This window comes from Microtus ochrogaster, chromosome 2, assembly GCF_000317375.1.
Source record: "Microtus ochrogaster isolate Prairie Vole_2 chromosome 2, MicOch1.0, whole genome shotgun sequence".
Classification (NCBI taxonomy): domain Eukaryota; kingdom Metazoa; phylum Chordata; class Mammalia; order Rodentia; family Cricetidae; genus Microtus; species Microtus ochrogaster.
The window spans coordinates 70410043-70427229 of record NC_022010.1 but is presented as its reverse complement, the minus strand read 5'-3'; the positions used below and the strand labels follow the sequence as shown (position 1 = coordinate 70427229).

At 50.1% G+C, this 17187-nt stretch overlaps 2 protein-coding genes across 6 annotated transcripts in view; both read left to right on the top strand.

The window, feature by feature from the left end:
* Window positions 1–296: 296 nt before the first annotated feature.
* Cbr3 (carbonyl reductase 3) lies at window positions 297–9456 on the top strand. The gene is made up of 3 exons (XM_005345174.3): window positions 297–1871; window positions 3300–3407; window positions 8816–9456. Exons 1-3 carry the CDS (start codon window positions 1583–1585, stop codon window positions 9226–9228), a joined length of 810 nt encoding a protein of 269 aa, XP_005345231.1. The 5' UTR covers window positions 297–1582; the 3' UTR covers window positions 9229–9456.
* Window positions 9457–14922: 5466 nt separating this feature from the next.
* The window catches only part of Dop1b (DOP1 leucine zipper like protein B), a 110492-nt gene continuing 108227 nt past the window's right edge, over window positions 14923–17187 (top strand). For 3 of the 5 annotated variants that reach the window (XR_003378215.1, XM_026786542.1, XM_026786532.1), the window contains exon 1: window positions 14923–15037. The gene's annotated coding sequence lies outside the window, so the exon portion shown is untranslated. The other 2 variants (XM_026786538.1, XM_026786541.1) reach the window with 2 other exon arrangements.

Genomic DNA, 17187 nt, shown 5'->3' with positions numbered 1-17187 from the left:
GAGGGAGGGAGGGAGGGAGGGAGGGAAGGGAAGGAAGAAAGGAAGGGTGTGTTTTGATTCACAGTGGAGGGTCCTGCCCATTATCGTGGGATCATAATGGCAGGAACATGGCACAGATGGTCTAACTGTGTCTGCAGTCAGGGAGCTGAGAGAAATGCACACCAGTGCTCAGCTCACGTTTCTTTTTGCGTGTGTGTGTGTGTGTGTGTGTGTGTGTGCATGTATGTGCCATTGTGTGTGGGGTGGGGTGTCTTTGAGTGCCAAGGCCAGAGGCTGACATCAAACGTCTTGCTCCATCCATCTCCTCCCGGTTTTTTTGAGGCAGGGTCTCTCACTTGAACCCAGACCTTGCCAACTTGGCTAGTCAGCTTGCTTCTAAGGGCTGGAATTGCAGACCAGCCAGGAATCCTGCCTCTGGTTTCTAAGGGCTGGGATTGCAGACCAGCCACCCTGCCCCACATTTATGTGGACCTCGGGGATTTGAACTCTAGTCCTCATGACCTTTACCCACTGAGTCAGTTCCACAGCTTCAGCTCGGCATCCCATCCTGCCTTCCTACCCCAGTCAGCCTATTGAGAAAGTCCCTCACAGACACACCCAGAGGTCTGTCTCTCAAGCTAACCATCACAGGCTTACCAGCCCCTCCTGGAGCTCATCATTCTGACCTAGAGGATCTTTTGAAAGAGAAGGTGGAGTCAGGAACAAGAGGCTGGGGCAGTTTGACAGGATCCGCATGGGAAACGCTGAATCACCGTGAGGACTTAGTTGTCCTTAAACCCCGAATCGCTAGCCAATCCCTGCGATCAACGCCGACTGGGATTCCACAGAAAATGGGAGGAGGTCTAAGTTCACGCCCACACTTAGACGCTCCTGGAATTTTGTTTCTGAATTCGGTCTCGTGGGGAGAGGATTTGCATCGCTCTAGACCCATATAGGTCTACCTACATACTTGGGAAAACCAAAAAGGCCGGCAGTGCTGGCTCCTGTAGGTGTGCGGATTACATACAAAACGGTCCTGTAAACGCAAGCCTGCTCTCCCACGTGGGTGCGCACGGAGACCTCCAGACGCGCAGAGCTCGCCCACACCTGTCAAGTCTCCTCCCAGGCTCTGTTCCCTAAAGCAGGCAACCGGGAATCGGCGCTACAGCGGCTCAGCGTTAAGTAACCTCAGTGCAGAAGCAAGTTCCCCAGAAGCAAGCATTTACATTTTGCACAAAACGACGGGCTCCGGTCCAAGAAAATTACGTAGACTTGTTTTCCTCCTTTTGAGGTTTTCCCAAAATAGTTGCTTCCATCCGACTGCCAAGAGTCCTGCTGACCCCTTCCGATTTCTTTGGGAGCAGGTCTCTGACCCACACACAGCTCCGAGCTCGGATGACTACCTCGGCGGGCTTGAGGAAAGAGGCGGACCCTTCGGGAACAGATGGCCCCTCCTCGGAGGGGAGGGACCGACGCCCAGGGCCTTGTTCTCTAGCAGTCGCTGCGCCGGGTCCCAGAACTTAGTCCTGCGCCACGATTCTAACCACGCGTGGCCCGCTGCGCAGCCGGCCCTGCAAGCCGGTGATCCGCGTGTCCCTCCGATATGTCATCCTGCAGCCGCGTGGCGCTGGTGACCGGGGCTAACAAGGGCATAGGCTTCTCCATCACGCGTGACCTCTGTCGGAAGTTCTCCGGGGACGTGGTGCTCACCGCTCGGGACAAGGCGCGTGGCAAGGCGGCGGTGCAGCAGCTGCAGGCGGAGGGCCTGAGCCCGCGCTTCCACCAGCTGGACATCGACGACCTGCAGAGCATCCGCGCCCTGCGCGACTTCCTACGCAGGGAGTATGGGGGACTTAACGTGCTGGTCAACAACGCGAGCATCGCCTTTAGAAGTAGGTGCGGGGCTCCAGGAGGAGGTGCCCGGGGTTCTTCGAGGGTGCTGGGCAGCGAGCGTTGGCGATCCGAGAGGGCTGCGCCATCTCCTCTCGTCGCGCCCAGCTCACACCCTGCGCGGCGGGTTCCCGCGTGCCGTGACTCGGGTGCGGGCCTGCCCAGGCGCCCCACTCCACGCCCCGCCTGCCCAGCCGGCCAGCGGCCTGTGCTGGCCTGTGCGCTGCCGGAGGCCGTCCTTGGAACTTTCAGCTGCGCTTGTTTGCGAGAAAACCGGTCTCTTGGGAGTGGGCCACGCCTTGCCAAGCTCATCAGCTTTCTGTCCCGCGCACGAAGGCTTTTCTCACAGAAGGGTCTTCCAAAAACGGTTAGAGCTTTAGCTTTGCGTGAAACAAGGGCGCATTCATGGATGCCAGGAGACATCTGCTGAGGACAGGAAATGGGTCGCCCAGACACAATTAGCGCGCGCTGGCACGATAGTGGGTTTCATACAGGCTTTAATGGAGCGTTTTGAGAAGCTCTAGCAAAAAGGAAGCGAGCCCCGCTTCCCTCCTCCTGGGCACTAAGGTTTGTTATCAGACTTCCAAGTGTGGTTTTGAAAAGCATCTTCCTTAAGGGGAAAAAATAAAAATCGCTTACTCTAATAATTGCTCAATTAACAAAGTTATCCAGTTGTCACGTGCTGGGAACAAAAACAAACAGGCCAGCTTCACTTTAAACGCTGGTGGGACAGAGACAATTGTGGAGCCTAAGTCTCCATCCTGTCCGTCCTGGGCAGCCACCTGTGCCTTGCATGAGACCCAAGGTACACTTCCACCCGCCCGCACTTCCAAACTCAGCCCCTGGACTTGGGGGCGAGGGGAGGGGGGAATTCACCACCCCAGCAACTGTCAGTGGCTGATGAAGGGGGTGTGACCTTTGGCCCTGCAAAGCTCCTGCTTCTTCTGGAAGTGTGAGCGCTGAGTGTGCAAATCTGAGCCCCAGCCGTCCACAGGCAAACTGAGGTCTTAGACCTGCTGAGTCAGAGCCTGCATTGTCACCCTCTACCCTGGAACCGTCTATGTGCATCCCAGCTTGAGATGAGAAAACCCAACTAGGTGTTTTTGAGGTGTGGCCTGATCGCTGCTCTTGAGAAACTTGGGGTGTGGACCAGAAAGTTCTTTCCCTATGCTCACAAGAGCTTTAAAACTATCAAGGTCTAGTTTAGAGATTGTGTACATGTGCGTGCATGTGTGCGCGCGCGCGCGCGCGCGTGTGTGTGTGTGTGTGTGTGTGTGTGTGTGTGTGTGTGAAGATGTATACATCGCCATGCTCAGCAGGACTGTTCTAAATTTAACTTACTTCTTCTTTGCTATGTGATGGGATCCACCTTCTCACTGGAGTTTCAGAGGGAAATGTAATTCCTCTTTTTTTGCTTATGGTTTTCAAAGTGGATGATTCAACACCCTTCGACATCCAAGCAGAGACAACACTGAAGACGAACTTCTTCGCCACTAGGAATGTCTGCACGGAGTTACTGCCCATCATGAAGCCACATGGTAAGCCCAGTGTGGGACTGATGTCCCTCAGGAAGCAGCCACAGGTCCCTCAGACTGGGCCACCTACAGGAGTCACCCTGAGCTGCTATGTGCTCATGAGTTGCAGGGTAGAAAACACCTTTTTTTTTCCCCCCTCCCAATGTGTCTGACTTCTCCCTTGAGCCTTTTAGCTGTGGTTTTCAGAGCTCTGTGGGACAGACTGGTGTTCTTGGGTCGGTGTCATGAGCTCAACCCTCCAACACAGGATGTAGCATGTTTCCCAAGGCCGTGATGTCAGAGAGTCCTCCCCTATGATGTCAAAGAGTCCTCCCCCGTGATGTCAGAGAGTCCTCCCCTGTGATGTCAGAGAGTCCTCCCCTGTGATGTCAGAGAGTCCTCCCCTGATATTGCAAGGATGAGCCTGCCCTTGGCTTGTCTGGCCTTATGACATTCCTTCTATCTTTCTTCTTGTATAAAATTTCAGAAAACTTACATGAAAGTTTTTATTCTAAATGTTGTAAGCTGACTGAGAGAATCCATGAGCAATGTTCTTTGGTGGGAAATATCTTACCTGGGGGTTCAACAGATTATAATTTCCCTCTAATGACGTTTATGCCAGTTCTGCTGATGTATACTTGAGAACCATCTCATCCACAGAGCCTGGCGCTGACTTGGGGACACAGATTAATTAACAAAGAATCAGGCCTGGGAAATGGCCAGTTCTGCTGGGGGAGAGGAGCAGAATGCTTCTCTGAAGATCCCCCCCCCCAAGATTAGCTGTGATGTTGAGGGGAAACCCTGTGGCTGTTGTTTTTTAAATGTAATTTTCAGAGCTAGAGAAATGGTTCAGCAATTAATAGCACTTGTTCTTGCAGAGGACATGGGTTCTGTTCTCATGGCTCCCAGCACACACTTAGCTCACAGTCATCAGTAACTCTAGTTCCAAAGGATCTGACATCCTCTTCTGATTTCCTTGGCCATAAGGCATGCATTTGGTGCACATACATACATACAGGCAAAACACTCATACACACACAGAAAATAAATTTAAAAAATGCAATTTTCAGCCGGGCAGTGGTGGCACACACATTTAATCCCAGCACTTGGGAGGCAGAGGCAGGCAGATCTCTGAGAGTTCGAGGCCAGCCCGGTCTACTGAGTGAGTTCCAGGACAGGTTCCAAAGCTACAGAGAAACACTGTCTCAAAAAAAAAAAAACAACAACAACACTTTTTTAAACATTTTGAATGAGAATTAACTCGAGATACAAGAGTTTACCTTCCTCTGGTTTTGTTTGATGGTGGTTGTTTTGAAACAGGATTTCACTCCATAGTCTTGTCTGGCCTTGAGCTTGCTGTGTAGACCAGGCTGGCCTTGAATTCTAATGCCCTCTCCTACCTTTGCTTCCTGGGTGCTGGGATCCCAGGGGTGCTCCTACCTTTATTTCCTGACTTCTGGGATCCCAGGGGTGCTCCTACCTTTATTTCCTGACTTCTAGGATTCCAGGGGTGCTCCTACTTTTATTTCCTGAGTTCTGAGGTTCCCGGGGTGCACCATCACACATGGGATTCAAGGGGTGCTCCACCATACCATGGGATCCGAGGGGTGCTCCATCACAACATGGGATTCCAGGGGTGCTCCACCACACCATGGAATTCCAGGGGTGCTCCACCACACCATGGGATTCTAGGGGTGTTCCACCACACCATGGGATTCTAGGGGTGCTCCACCACACCATGGGATTCTAGGGGTGCTCCACCACACCATGGGATTCTAGGGGTGCTCCACCACACCATGGGATTCTAGGGGTGCTCTACCAGTTTAGCTGTAAGAAATTCTCAATCTGAAAAGTGTGGTAAGAGAGGAATTTGAATTCCTGCCCACCCACCTGCTCACGCCCAACCTGCAAGGTCACTCCTCCATCATTTTCTTAGTGTGACAGGATCACAGAAAGTCTACGGGCACTCCACACCCATCGTCCCCAAACTCAGGAGCCTGAGATTCTGGAGGTCAGCTTGACCTACACTACCTGATCAAATACAATTCATTCCATTGAAATAAGAATTATGGTATCAGCAGGGAGATGGTGGCACACACCTTTAATCATAGCACTCGGAGGCAGAGGCAGGTGAATCTCTGTGTCTACAGAGAGAGTTCCAGAACAGCCAAGGCTATATATATAAAAAAAAAAAAAAAAAACTCTATGTCTTGAAAAACAAAAAACAAAATAAACAAACAAACAAAAAAAGAATTATAGCATCAATGTGAACCAAGCTATTTGGAAGGTAAAGAAAAGCCCCAGGGAGCTTGGGCCTCAGGTAGCCCAGCATGTCAGCAGAAGGAAGGGTGTCACATCTTTAATCAACCTGCAATTTCCTCCCCAAAGGGAAATCTGATTTATTGTATGGCTAGAATATTTGGCTTTGCTAAACATATGTTCACTGAGGGATGCAGTGCTAACCATTGTGGGCTCTTACTATTTAGCTTTTAACGTATTACTTATAACGAACATTGGTCTTGCTTACTTGCTCAAGACAAAAATAACTTAAAGCAACAATTAAGCCACTAGAGGGAGCTACTTGCCTGTTCTCTCTAAAAAGAGGCAGGCGATGTTTCTGGATGGGTGGAGACACACACACACACACACACACACACACATACACACACACTCACACCTTGTTTGTTATGAGGCTGACCTTTGATCACCCCCAGTATTTCTCACACATGTGCACTTAGATCAAAGAGAACACAAGACAATTTCTCCCCATAATTCCTTGAAGGCATCCAACAGCAGCTACAATTAGTGTTCACTTTCTTCTTTACCCTCCCGCCCTCTCTCCCTTCCTTCCATGTAGACTTCGCAGACCTGAAACTGTTTAACCTAGGCTGGCCTTGAACTCATGGCAGTCCTCCTGCCTCAGCCTCCCAAGTATTGGAATTATATTATGAACCCAATAATGCCTCTTTAGTAGCTATGAATTTTTGTCAATGTGAATATTAATTCTTATTAACATTAATTAGCATGTTATTGCTAATTTAGATTAATGAAACCAGAACCAGGGTGGAGAATAGGTCTCCCTCCTGTGTAGATGTGGTCATCACTAGGTTCATCACCCCCAGGAGCGGACTGATTCTGGTTTAGGCTCAGGGATGCAGGTGGGAATGCAGGCGACTGCCCACAGCCCTAGCTAACTGTGCAAACTCAGGGAATTGAGAGCTTTGATACTGAAGGAAGAAGGCACTGTCCCTTGGGATGCAGGTTATAAGTAGGTGAAGAACATGTATTGAGGGAAGAAGATTTTTTGTTTTGTTTGGTTTTGTTGTTATTGTTTTGCTTTTTTGAGACAGGGTTTCTCTGTAGCTTTGGAGCCTGTCCTGGAACTAGCTCTTGTAGACCAGGGTGGCCTCGAACTCACAGAGATCCACCTGCCTCTGCCTCCCAAGTGCTGGGATTAAAGGCCTGCGCCACCGCCACCCAGCGGTTTTTACAGAACTGCCCAGTGATTCTGTCACCTGACAGATTGACTTGGGTCTAGAAATCATAGCAGTAAGTCTGCTGGGTCTGAACTCGGGGGTAAAAGAGAAGCTTCTCTGTTGCTTAGAAACAAACAAGAACACAATGGCAGCTAAAGGATATCTGTTCATGCTGGATGGGAGCTCTGAACAGAGGAAAAGGTGGGTCGCTGATGCAGGAAGAACCGAGGATTGCAGTTTGCACAGCACATCCGTCCTGGTGGCGCAAGTGTTTAGAAGGCCTGTCCTGGCTGTGCGTAGGGTGTGTTTGCCACTGCGGTATTTTTAACCATGGGGCTGTGGGTGGCCCCTGGGTCCCGTGTCTGTTCTTATGTGTCTCTGCTGTGAAAACATCAAACAGATGTGTTCCCGAGGACTCCTTCCCTGATTCCATATTTCACTTCCCTCTTGGGTGGTCCCCAGCTGCCACAGATCTCCTACAGACCTAACGTGCCACATCTTTGAAGCAAGTTCTGTTAAACCTTTTCCGCTTATGCCCTTTTCACTCTGGAGAAATTTAGTGCTGCACCAGGTCTATGAAATAGGCATACAAACCGACATTTTCTGATGATGAACCATCAAGACGTTTATTTTAAAATAATTCCTATTACAGAGCTGAAGCTATAGCTCAGGTGGTAGATAGACAGCTTGCCAAGCATGGGTTCAGGGTTCAGTTTCTAGTGCTATACAAACTGGATATGGTGGCATATGCCCGTATCCAGAGGTGGGGGCCGGAGGATTAGGAATCCAGGATCATCCTCAGCTCCTTAAAGAGAGTTTGAAGTAAACCTAAGCTGCATGAGGCTCTGTCACCAAGAAAAAAAAAATGAAGCCAGGTGGTGGTACACACCTTTAATCCCAGCACTCAGGAGGCAGAGGCAGGAGGATCTCTGAGTTAGAGGCTAGCCTGGTCTACAGGATGGGTTCCAGGACAGCCAGGGCAACATAGAGAAACCCTGTCTCAAAAAACAAACAAAAAAACAAAACAAAAACCCCAGAATTTATCATTTAAGATTAAGGCAAGCTTGCACGCTAATGAGATGCATATGCTTTACTTGCACAGAGGTTCCGATCTTGGTTGAATATTTGGTGCTGTAGGATGTAGCCTATCCTCATTCTCCAAAAGTCAAGCAGTATTGTGATTTTATAACCATTAGTACCAATAGCACCTCTTCACATGAGTACATATCACAAAACGGTGGAAGCATGTTAGGGCCATTTCAAAAGTAGCTGCAAGTTCTACGCTAAGAATGCATTCCACTAATTTTTATGAAACTTAAATCAGCAACTCCAGCAACAGTAGAATAGAGTTGCTGTGGAAGAAAACCCTGGTGGCCAGTGGTAGAGATGTGTTTGTCCCTTTGGAATACACACACACACACACACGCACACACACACATGCACGCACATGCACACACACGCACTCATGCCCCTGGGTGTATAGATTGTATGTCTTCAAGACTGGCTTTCTATTTTTATTTTTTGTTTAATTTCTTTGGGGTGTCTATGCGTGTGCATGTGTGCGTGTGTGGATGTGTGTGCATGCGCGTGCGTGTGTGTGTGGATGTGTGTGTCCGTGTGTGTGTGTCCATGCGTGTGCGTGTGTGTGCGCGCATGTGGATGTGTGCGTGCGCAAAGGTGTGGGTGTGGGTGTGGGTGTGGGTGTGTGTGGGTGTCAGAGGACAAACCACAGGAGTCAGTTCTCTTCTTCCACTTTGGGGCCTCAGAACAGAACTCAGGTCATCGGGCTTGGAGGCAAGTGCCTTTACTTGCTGCGCCGTGTCTGCGGCTCCACCTTTTATTTTTATCAGCAATTGAACACAAACTGCATGGTGACCGCAGCGCAGCGGCGCACACAGCCTAGCGCCTGTGAAGTACCCGCTGTAGTGCAATGCTCCCCGGTGTTGTCTGTTGCAGGGAGAGTGGTGAACATCAGCAGTCTACAGGGGTCAAAGGCTCTTGAAAACTGCAGTGAAGATCTTCAGGAAAAGTTCCGATGCGACACCCTTACAGAAGGGGACCTGGTCGACCTCATGAGAAAGTTTGTGGAGGACACCAGAAATGAAGTCCACGAGAGGGAAGGTTGGCCAGACTCAGCCTACGGGGTGTCCAAGCTGGGGGTGACGGTCCTTTCAAGGATCCTGGCCCGGCAACTGGATGAGAAGAGGAAAGGAGACAGGATTCTACTCAATGCCTGCTGCCCGGGATGGGAGGGCTCCAGGACCGCGGAGGAGGGGGCTGAAACCCCTGTTTACTTGGCCCTCCTGCCTCCAGATGCCACTGAGCCTCAGGGCCAGCTGGTCTGTGACAAAGTCGTGCAAACATGGTGAACATCTGCTCTGACTTAATGTGTAGTAAACGCTGGCGAGAAGTGAACAGAGACTGACGTAGTTTGACCCTCTCTGCACATTGAGAAGGAAGGGCCCTTTGTACCTGTGTGGTTCCACAATCGAAATCTGAAACGATTTGCTGTGTCCAAACTCTTTTCGGTCCTTAATTTTACATCCAGTCAATTGGTCCTGCTTTGTTTTTCAAATAAAAAAAAAAAGGTTTGCTTTTACTTTATGTATATATGCAAGTGCCATGTGTGTGTTCACAGGCGCATGTGTGTGTGTGTGTGTGTGTGTGTGTGTGCACGCCTGTGCGATGTGCATGCCTGGCGCCCATAGAGGCCTAAAAAAGGTGTTGGATTCCCTGGAACTGGAGTTACAGGTGTTTGTGAGAGACCCCTACAAGAGCAGCAAGCGCTCCTAACAACCAAGACATCTCTTCAGCCCGCAGCTCTCTTTTACTTCACTGTTGAAATCCAACATCTACTCAGCCAGGCTGTAGCTCCTACACCACTAACGGTCCCAGCAAGCTTCTGTGTGGCTTCCACAGCCACGTGTCTCCCCTGCAGCCAGTCTCCAGAGTCCTGCTGCTGGTGGGGACCTAGCGAAGAAGCACCCAGCATGGCAGGCTCTGCTTAAACACAGGAAGTGGAGAAGTCAGCTGCCTAGACTTTCATTTCTCCTTCCTCTCCAGCCAATCCCAGCTTTGAGGGTGGAGCCATGAAGCTTAGGAGACTGCACAGCAGGAGAACATTCACTGGGTGTGCTGCCTCTCCTCTGGATGCTCATGGTTGAGTGACAAGTGTAGGTGACTTGGTCTCGCTCTAATAAAAGCAGGACTGGTAGAACTGGCTTAGGGCTAGAGCTGTGAATGGCCACACCCATCCATGTGCTCAGGACAGACCCAGGCAGGTCATAGACAGAGGGAAAAAATAGGTCAACCCTCAAGAGGAGAATTTACCAAGTGGCCTGGGGACTAGCTTGCCTCCAAAAATGTCTGTTCCTTTGCCTCAGATAGTTCCCAAGAGCATGGGCATCTAGGAGATGCTTCAAGGTACTCTCATGGGCCTATGATTCCTCATTCCCTTATCTACATGGAATTGAACTGCTGCTGGCAGTGAAAGGAACTTAAGTCTAGAAATGGTATGCTGTAAAGAAAATAATAGTTGGGTTTAGAACCCAAAGGGAAGCAAGGTCACGACCTAAAGGCCCACCACTTACTGGCTTGTGTGTCATGCTGGTGTTACCCAACGTGGCTCTGTGTAACCAGCGTGGTAACGCGTTATGGCTGATGACACTATTGTTTTCCTTGCTGTTCCTTCAGTTTGGGTTTTTTTTTTTTTGTTTTGTTTTTTGCGGGGAGGGTGTAGCATACAAAAAAGTAAGTTTCATGGTGATTGCTGCATATATACCATTTTATTGTTATTTTTATAAGCTTTGTATTATTTATTACTGTGGAGTATGTGTGTGTTAATGCCATATGATGAGTAAGTCATGCCATCTACATGCCATAGCATGTGTGTGGAGGTCAGAGGACAACTTTCAAAAATCGTTCTCACCACATGGTTGCCAGGGATCTGAGGGCTTCTGTTTGTATGGCAAGAGCTCATATTTTCTGAGTCTTCTTGCCAACCTGATTTGGGGAGTTTTTTTTAGATGGGGACTCAGGCCTAAATCTATGCCGTCTAAACTTGTATCAGTGCCTGGCTCCAGCCCCTTGAGTGCGAGGGTTACAGGATGAGCTCCACACCCTGCATTCAGTGTTCAGGTGAACATATAATCTCAGAGGCATTAATTCACTCGTCCTGGATCACACAGCTGTGGGGAGCAAGGCATATTTAGGACACTCTGAATAGAGTCCCTTAATACCTGACACTGGGCACATCTGGTTTCTGTTACAATTCTAGAGGCCATGGTGTGGTGGTTTGAAAGAAAATGGCCCCCACAGGGATTGATTGACACTATTAGGAGGTGTGGCTTTGTTGGAGTGGGTGTGGCCTTTTTGGAGGAAGTATGTCATTGTGAATGTGGGCTTTGAGTTCTCATATACACTCAAGCCACACCCAAATATCTCAGTTCACTTCCTCTTGCCTCAGCTCCTTTTCCAACACCACATCTGCCTGCATGCCACCATGTCCCACCATGATAATGGACTAAACCTCTGAAACTGTAAGCCAGCCACCTCAATGTTCAGAGTTGCATGGTCATGGTGTCTCTTCACAGCCATAGAACACTGATCAAGATACATGGGGAACTCTGTTGTTGTAAACTTAAGGGAGATTTCGGGGTATCTGGGATGTTCACCAGCTGTAGACAGACAGGGCACAGGAATTCACCTCAACACTCAGCAGCCAGTATTGGCTCAAACCTCTGGTGTTTGACCCTGAATGGCTTATTTTAGGCATATTTAAGCACAGCACAATTGTAGTAAGAGGAGCAGTGGGCTGCATTCCGGCCGCCCCGGCTCCCTCATGCCTAGCTTATGCCCCGAAATAATTACACAGAAACTGTATTCTTTTGAACACTGCCTGGCCCATTAGTTCCAGCCTTTTATTGGCTAGTTCTTACATATTGATCTAACCCATTTCTAATATTCTGTGTAGCACCATGAGCTGGCTTACCAGGAAAGATCTTAACCTGCGTCTGTCTGGAGTGGGAGAATCATGGCGACTGCCTGACTCAGCTTCTTTCTCCCAGCATTCTGTTCCGTTTACTCCACCCACCTAAGGGTCGGCCTATCAAATGGGTCAAGGCAATTTCTTTATTAATTAACCAATGAAAGCAACAGATTAGAAAGAAATCACTCCCACATCACACAATTTGATGAAAATTGGTGATAATTAGCTGATCCTCATACATAAGTCTCCTTGAGGAGCAAAGTAAGCAAAACTGGGTCCAATGTGACCACATTGAAACTCATTGTAAAGACCATAAAGATAGGTTCTACAGACTGACTGAGAAAACAAATTTACCCTAAGGGTCTGGGGGAGTGTCCTGAGCTAGAGAAGTCTCTATCCACCCAGACAGAGCAGAGGCTGGAAGCATGTCTGTTAAGGTCATTCCCCAAGGGGCCTGTAGACCACGAGGGGCAGCGAGTACTCCACCACTGAGCTCCATCCTCCTCCTCCATTTTCTTGTTTTTTACTTTTTGATTAAGACAGTATTCTCTTCTGCTACTCACGGTTGTGATAAATATTAATGGAAACCAACTTGGAAGATGAGAGGGTTAATTTGTTCACAGATTATAGCCCATTACTGACAAAACCATGGTGGTTTAAATGAGAACGGTCCCATTGTATAGAGTCCCCAGTTGGTGGAAACTTTCTGGAAAGACTAAGATTAGGTGTGCTTTGAGGTTTCAGAAGTCCATCCCATTCCATTTCCTTCTCTTCATTCCCTCCATCCCCTTTGCTTGGGCATAGTTTATTTAGTGGGTATTGGGAAGGGTATAAGGATAAAGGAATTATTGATGGAAGAGATAAATAGAGGAGGGTGAGGTAGGGAGAGAAGGGGAAGGGGGAAGAAAGATGGGGGAGAGGCAGTAGATCCGCTTCCCTCAGTGGGAAGGTGGGGTAATTGGGGGTGGGCGGAGTTTGTCTCTTAAAGGGACAGGGTCCCATGTGGCAGGGAAGGCCAGCAGAACGAACGATAACACTTGGTATCCAGCAAATGGATGGAATAAAAGTCAGCACCCCAACCTTTCCTGCCGCACCCCATGTGTGCTGGTGTTTGCCTGCATGTGTGTCTGTGTGAGGGTGTCTGATCCTCTGGAACTACAGCTAGTGTGAGCCGCCATGTGGATGCTGGGAATTGAACCCAGGTTCTCTGGAAGAGCAGCCAGTGCTCTTAACACCCGAGTCATCTCTCCAGCCCCATATTTTTTGTTATTGTTGTTCTTTTTTCAGCAACCCAGATTTAACATTAACATAACTCTTCCTGTTCAGGGTTATCATTCGGGCTTTTTTTTTGTAATTTTTTTTACAGTTGTTTGTGTGTACATGATTGTGCACACCTGTACTACACTGTAAGCATCTGTGAGAAGGCAGTTTTTATGACTTGGTTTTCTTCCCCTGGGATTGAATTCAGTCTTTTGTTTGTCTGTGTGTTTGTTTTTCAGACAAGGTTTCTCTGCATAGTCCTGTCTGTCCTGGAATTCACTCTGTAGACCAGGCTGGCCTCAAACTCACTGAGATCCACCTGTCTCTACCTCCCAAGTGCTAGGATTAAAGGCGTGTGCCACTCACTGCCTGGCTCAGGCTCAGTCTTAGCAGCAAGCACCTATACCCACTTAGCCATCTTGCCCACTTGGATAGATCTATTTTGGAATCAACAAATTTTGGTATCAACAAATGATATAGATCTCTCCCAGAAACATATATATTCACTGAACGTTATAAACGATTACTAAATGGATTTGGGTTGTCTTAGTTACCATTGCTGTGGTGAAACACCACGATCAAAGGCAGTTTGGGGTGGGGTGGGGGATTTATTTGGCTTACACTTCCACAGCACTGTTCATCATTAAAGAAAGTCAGGGCAAGAACTCCAACAGGACAAGAACCCGGAGGCAGGAAGCTGATGCAGAGGCCATGGAGGGGAGCTGCTTACTGGCTTGTTTCTCATGGTTTGCTCGGGCGTTTTCTTATAGAACCAAGGACCAGCACCCGCCAGGGCTGGGCCCTCCCCATCCCCATCAATCACTAATTGAGAGAATGCCTTACAGCTGGATCTTAAGGAGGCATTTTCTCAATTGAGTTACCGTCCTTTCAGATGACTCAGGCTTTTGTCAAGTTGACATCAAACTAGCCAGCTCCGTCCAAACTTTCAAGGGCTGCCTAGTCCCAGAGTTGCTCCAAAATCGAGGGACTCTAAAGGGTTAAAAGGGGAAGAGGCCATCACTGACAAGATCACTTAGTCAGTAGGCAGCGCTGTTTCAGCTGGCTGGGAGCTGCAGCTGGAGTGATCGAGTCAGGGTTAATGTCAGGGGGAGCCCTGCGAGCTCCCAGACCCCGCCACTCTTCTTGATTCGTAGCTGTGGGTCCCGAGATATTAATGTTCGAGGATGCAGAGACACCTGAACCCGGAGACCCCCAGCCTTCGGCTAACCCTGGAGCTTGGGATTCTTCCTGCCTCTTCCCCGCAGTGGAGGATGTGGGTGTGGTCCTGACGCAAAGCCTGGGAACAGCCCTCCGTGGGCCCAAGGGGCAGAGGAGGAACGACTCTGGGCAGGCCCTGACTGACGTCCGAAAGCCTTTGCTTGTGTCAGAAAAGCCCAGGGCTACCTGCCGAACCGTGTGAGGCTTCCCCCGACTGCACCGCGAAACCACGTCCACCACCACGGGGCCTCCCGGGGCAGCTTGTAGGCTCAGTCTAAACCTCGCGGACAGAGGCCTCTGACCCCACGGTCCCGCCCTCAGAGGCCCCACCCACCTTGCTGCCCGTCTCCTCCTTCGGTCTCCGCCCGGCCCCGTCTCGCTTAGGCCACGCCCACCCCACCGCCAGGGCCCCGCCCACGAGGAGAGAGACTCACCCACGAGGTCAAGGCCCCGCCCTCCGCACCGCCCACGCACTAAGGTTGTGGCCCCGCCCAGACACCCCGAAGACTCCTCCCCTCGTCGAGGGCCTGCCTCAGGGTCCCGCCCCATCTCGAGGCCCCGCCTTCCGGCCCCGCCCCCAGCTGCCTGGTTCCCGGGAGTGGCGGCGGCTGGGCTGAGGTGCGGCGCTTCCTCCGCGGGCTGCCGTAGCGCTGAGTCGCTGTCTCCCTCAGCCGACTGGTCCACACACCCGCCACCGAGCTCCACGGCCGCCCGTAAGTCTCGTCTCCGCCGGCCTGGGAGCGGTGGATGCGCAGGGCTCGGGCGGCGGCAAGGCTGCTGCACTGCGGGTACGGCCGCGCGTGGGTGTGGGCTTCAGCCCCGGCCTTCTGCGGCTGGGCAGGGTCCCAGTGAACCGGCCTCCGGCCGTAGGTGGAGGTCGGGCGGCCACCCTTCTCCGCCCAGCGGTCCCAGGGCGGTACCAAAAGCTCAGCCTTTGTCGGTCAGAGCTTCCCGGTTCCCCGATGGACTCCCAGCTTCCGTGCGTGTGCACCAGCCGGCCTGGCCCTGCGCCTGCGGATGAGCCGCCGAGGAGGTTGTCACCCGGTGACAACAGTCTCCCTCTCCGGAAACCTGTCTAGGGTTGTTTGTCGAGGACACCCCACATTTAAAAGCCATTCCTGTGAAGCGTCAGGTGTCTTGCTTTTATTTTCCAGTGCCATTTGGTCTCTCTCTGAAAGGCCGAATTCAAAACTGGGCCAGTTGGTGAAGAGGGTTGATGTGCTGTAGACGCGGGGACATTATTATCTACAGGTAAATGGGAAGGCTGCTGTTTGTCGGTTGTTACTGTGTTCGCCTGACTCCTTCCTTGTACGCATATTTACAATCGACTTCCGGATTTGGCAGATGGTTTGGGGTTTTCACTTGAGCTAAGGAATTAGGAATGGGTACGGTGAGGGAGCCCCCACTGATGCTTTCTGTGGTAAGGTTAATGAGTCAGGGGTGCCTGTGTGTATGCCTGTTCCTTTGTGTATAATCGTTTGTAGTCTACATAGCACACACTCTGCTACCTGAGCTGCCCCACTCACAAAGGTGTCCAGGACAGCTTGCAAGAAGAGCAGTGTAGAGTTTGACCTGGTCATTCTCAACATCTTGTATAACAGATTCCCGCTGAACTGAGCCTTAATCCTATAATTCCTAATAGTCCCATCTTTTGGCAGGAATGCCCCTCGTGAAACTCCAGGGTGCTTCCTAAGTGAAAGATGTATTGAACTGACACAGAAGCTGTGTAGTTTTGTAATTCCCCGTGCCCCATATTTTGAAGGTGTTTTAAACAGCTTGAATGAGTAATTTCTAAGCATCTTAGCCGTGCTGTTACACCAGCTAGCCCTTCCTTCCGGCATCAGACCATAACAGAGAGCTGCACCTGCTACCTTCATCCCTGGCTGAGAGCCTCGTGGCTGGGAGCAGCCTGTTATTTGCTCCTGAACACTGATCTTATCAGTGATGGCTCTCTTCCTGGTAACACAGGAGTCCACACCTGTGCTCATAGTTGAGCTTCCTCTTCACTTTCTTCTCGCCCAAATCAGACTCTGGTGTGTCTATGTTTGTCAAACTTTTGAGTTTCATTTCTCAGAAAAGACCATTTTATTTTGAGGCAAAGTCTCTCCTTGAGCCTAGAGCCCAGGTTAGGCTATGGACAGAGAACCCCTGTGGTAGGATGACAAGTGTGTGCCCCACCACTTCTGGCCTTTTTATGTGAGTTCTGGGGATGCAGTTCAGGTCCTGAGCACCTTTCCTGACTGAGCCATCTCCTCAGCCCAGACTGGATACTCCAGGCCACGTCGCTGGATGCCCAATTCAGCTGTGGTTATCTAAGTAGTTCCTCTGTTAGTCCCGCTCAAGTTCTTTCCCTGGTTCTGGGACACTCAGTAAAACAAACTGCACATAGGATATTTCAGGGCTGCAGTGATGTTGGGAGTTCAGACTGGAAATTCTTTACAGAAAAAAAAAAAGTGCTGAGCTATAGACTTTGCGGTTGTAGGAACTTCGTAGACTTGGCAAATTAAACCACTGCCCCAGATCATCACCTTTTTGTTTGTTTCCACAAAGCGTGAAGCCTGTTATTTCAGAGAAAGCTTACAGGTCCTCCTGAGAGTGAAATTGCAGATTGACTTGCATAGCGCAGCTCTGTGGTAGGATGAGTCTCTCTGAGAACATGCCCCTGCGGTGGAGGCAGCAGAGGATGGAGCCTTGTAGACTGGCATTTGTGTGGAGAAAGCACGCTTACCTTACAGGAGGATTCTGTAGACTGGCATTTGTGTGGAGAAAGCACGCTTACCTTACAGGAGGATTCTGTAGGCTGGCATTTGTGTGGAGAGAGCTCGCTTACCTTACAGGAGGATTCTGTAGGCTGGCATTTGTG

Bases quoted from the DNA above. Each gene is read 5' to 3' on its own strand.
- Cbr3 (XM_005345174.3), top strand. From the start codon at position 1,583: ATGTCATCCTGCAGCCGCGTGGCGCTGGTGACCGGGGCTAACAAGGGC. The intron at 1,872-3,299 runs GTAGGTGCGGGG...TGGTTTTCAAAG, and splicing joins CGCGAGCATCGCCTTTAGAA to TGGATGATTCAACACCCTTC. The intron at 3,408-8,815 runs GTAAGCCCAGTG...TGTCTGTTGCAG, and splicing joins GCCCATCATGAAGCCACATG to GGAGAGTGGTGAACATCAGC.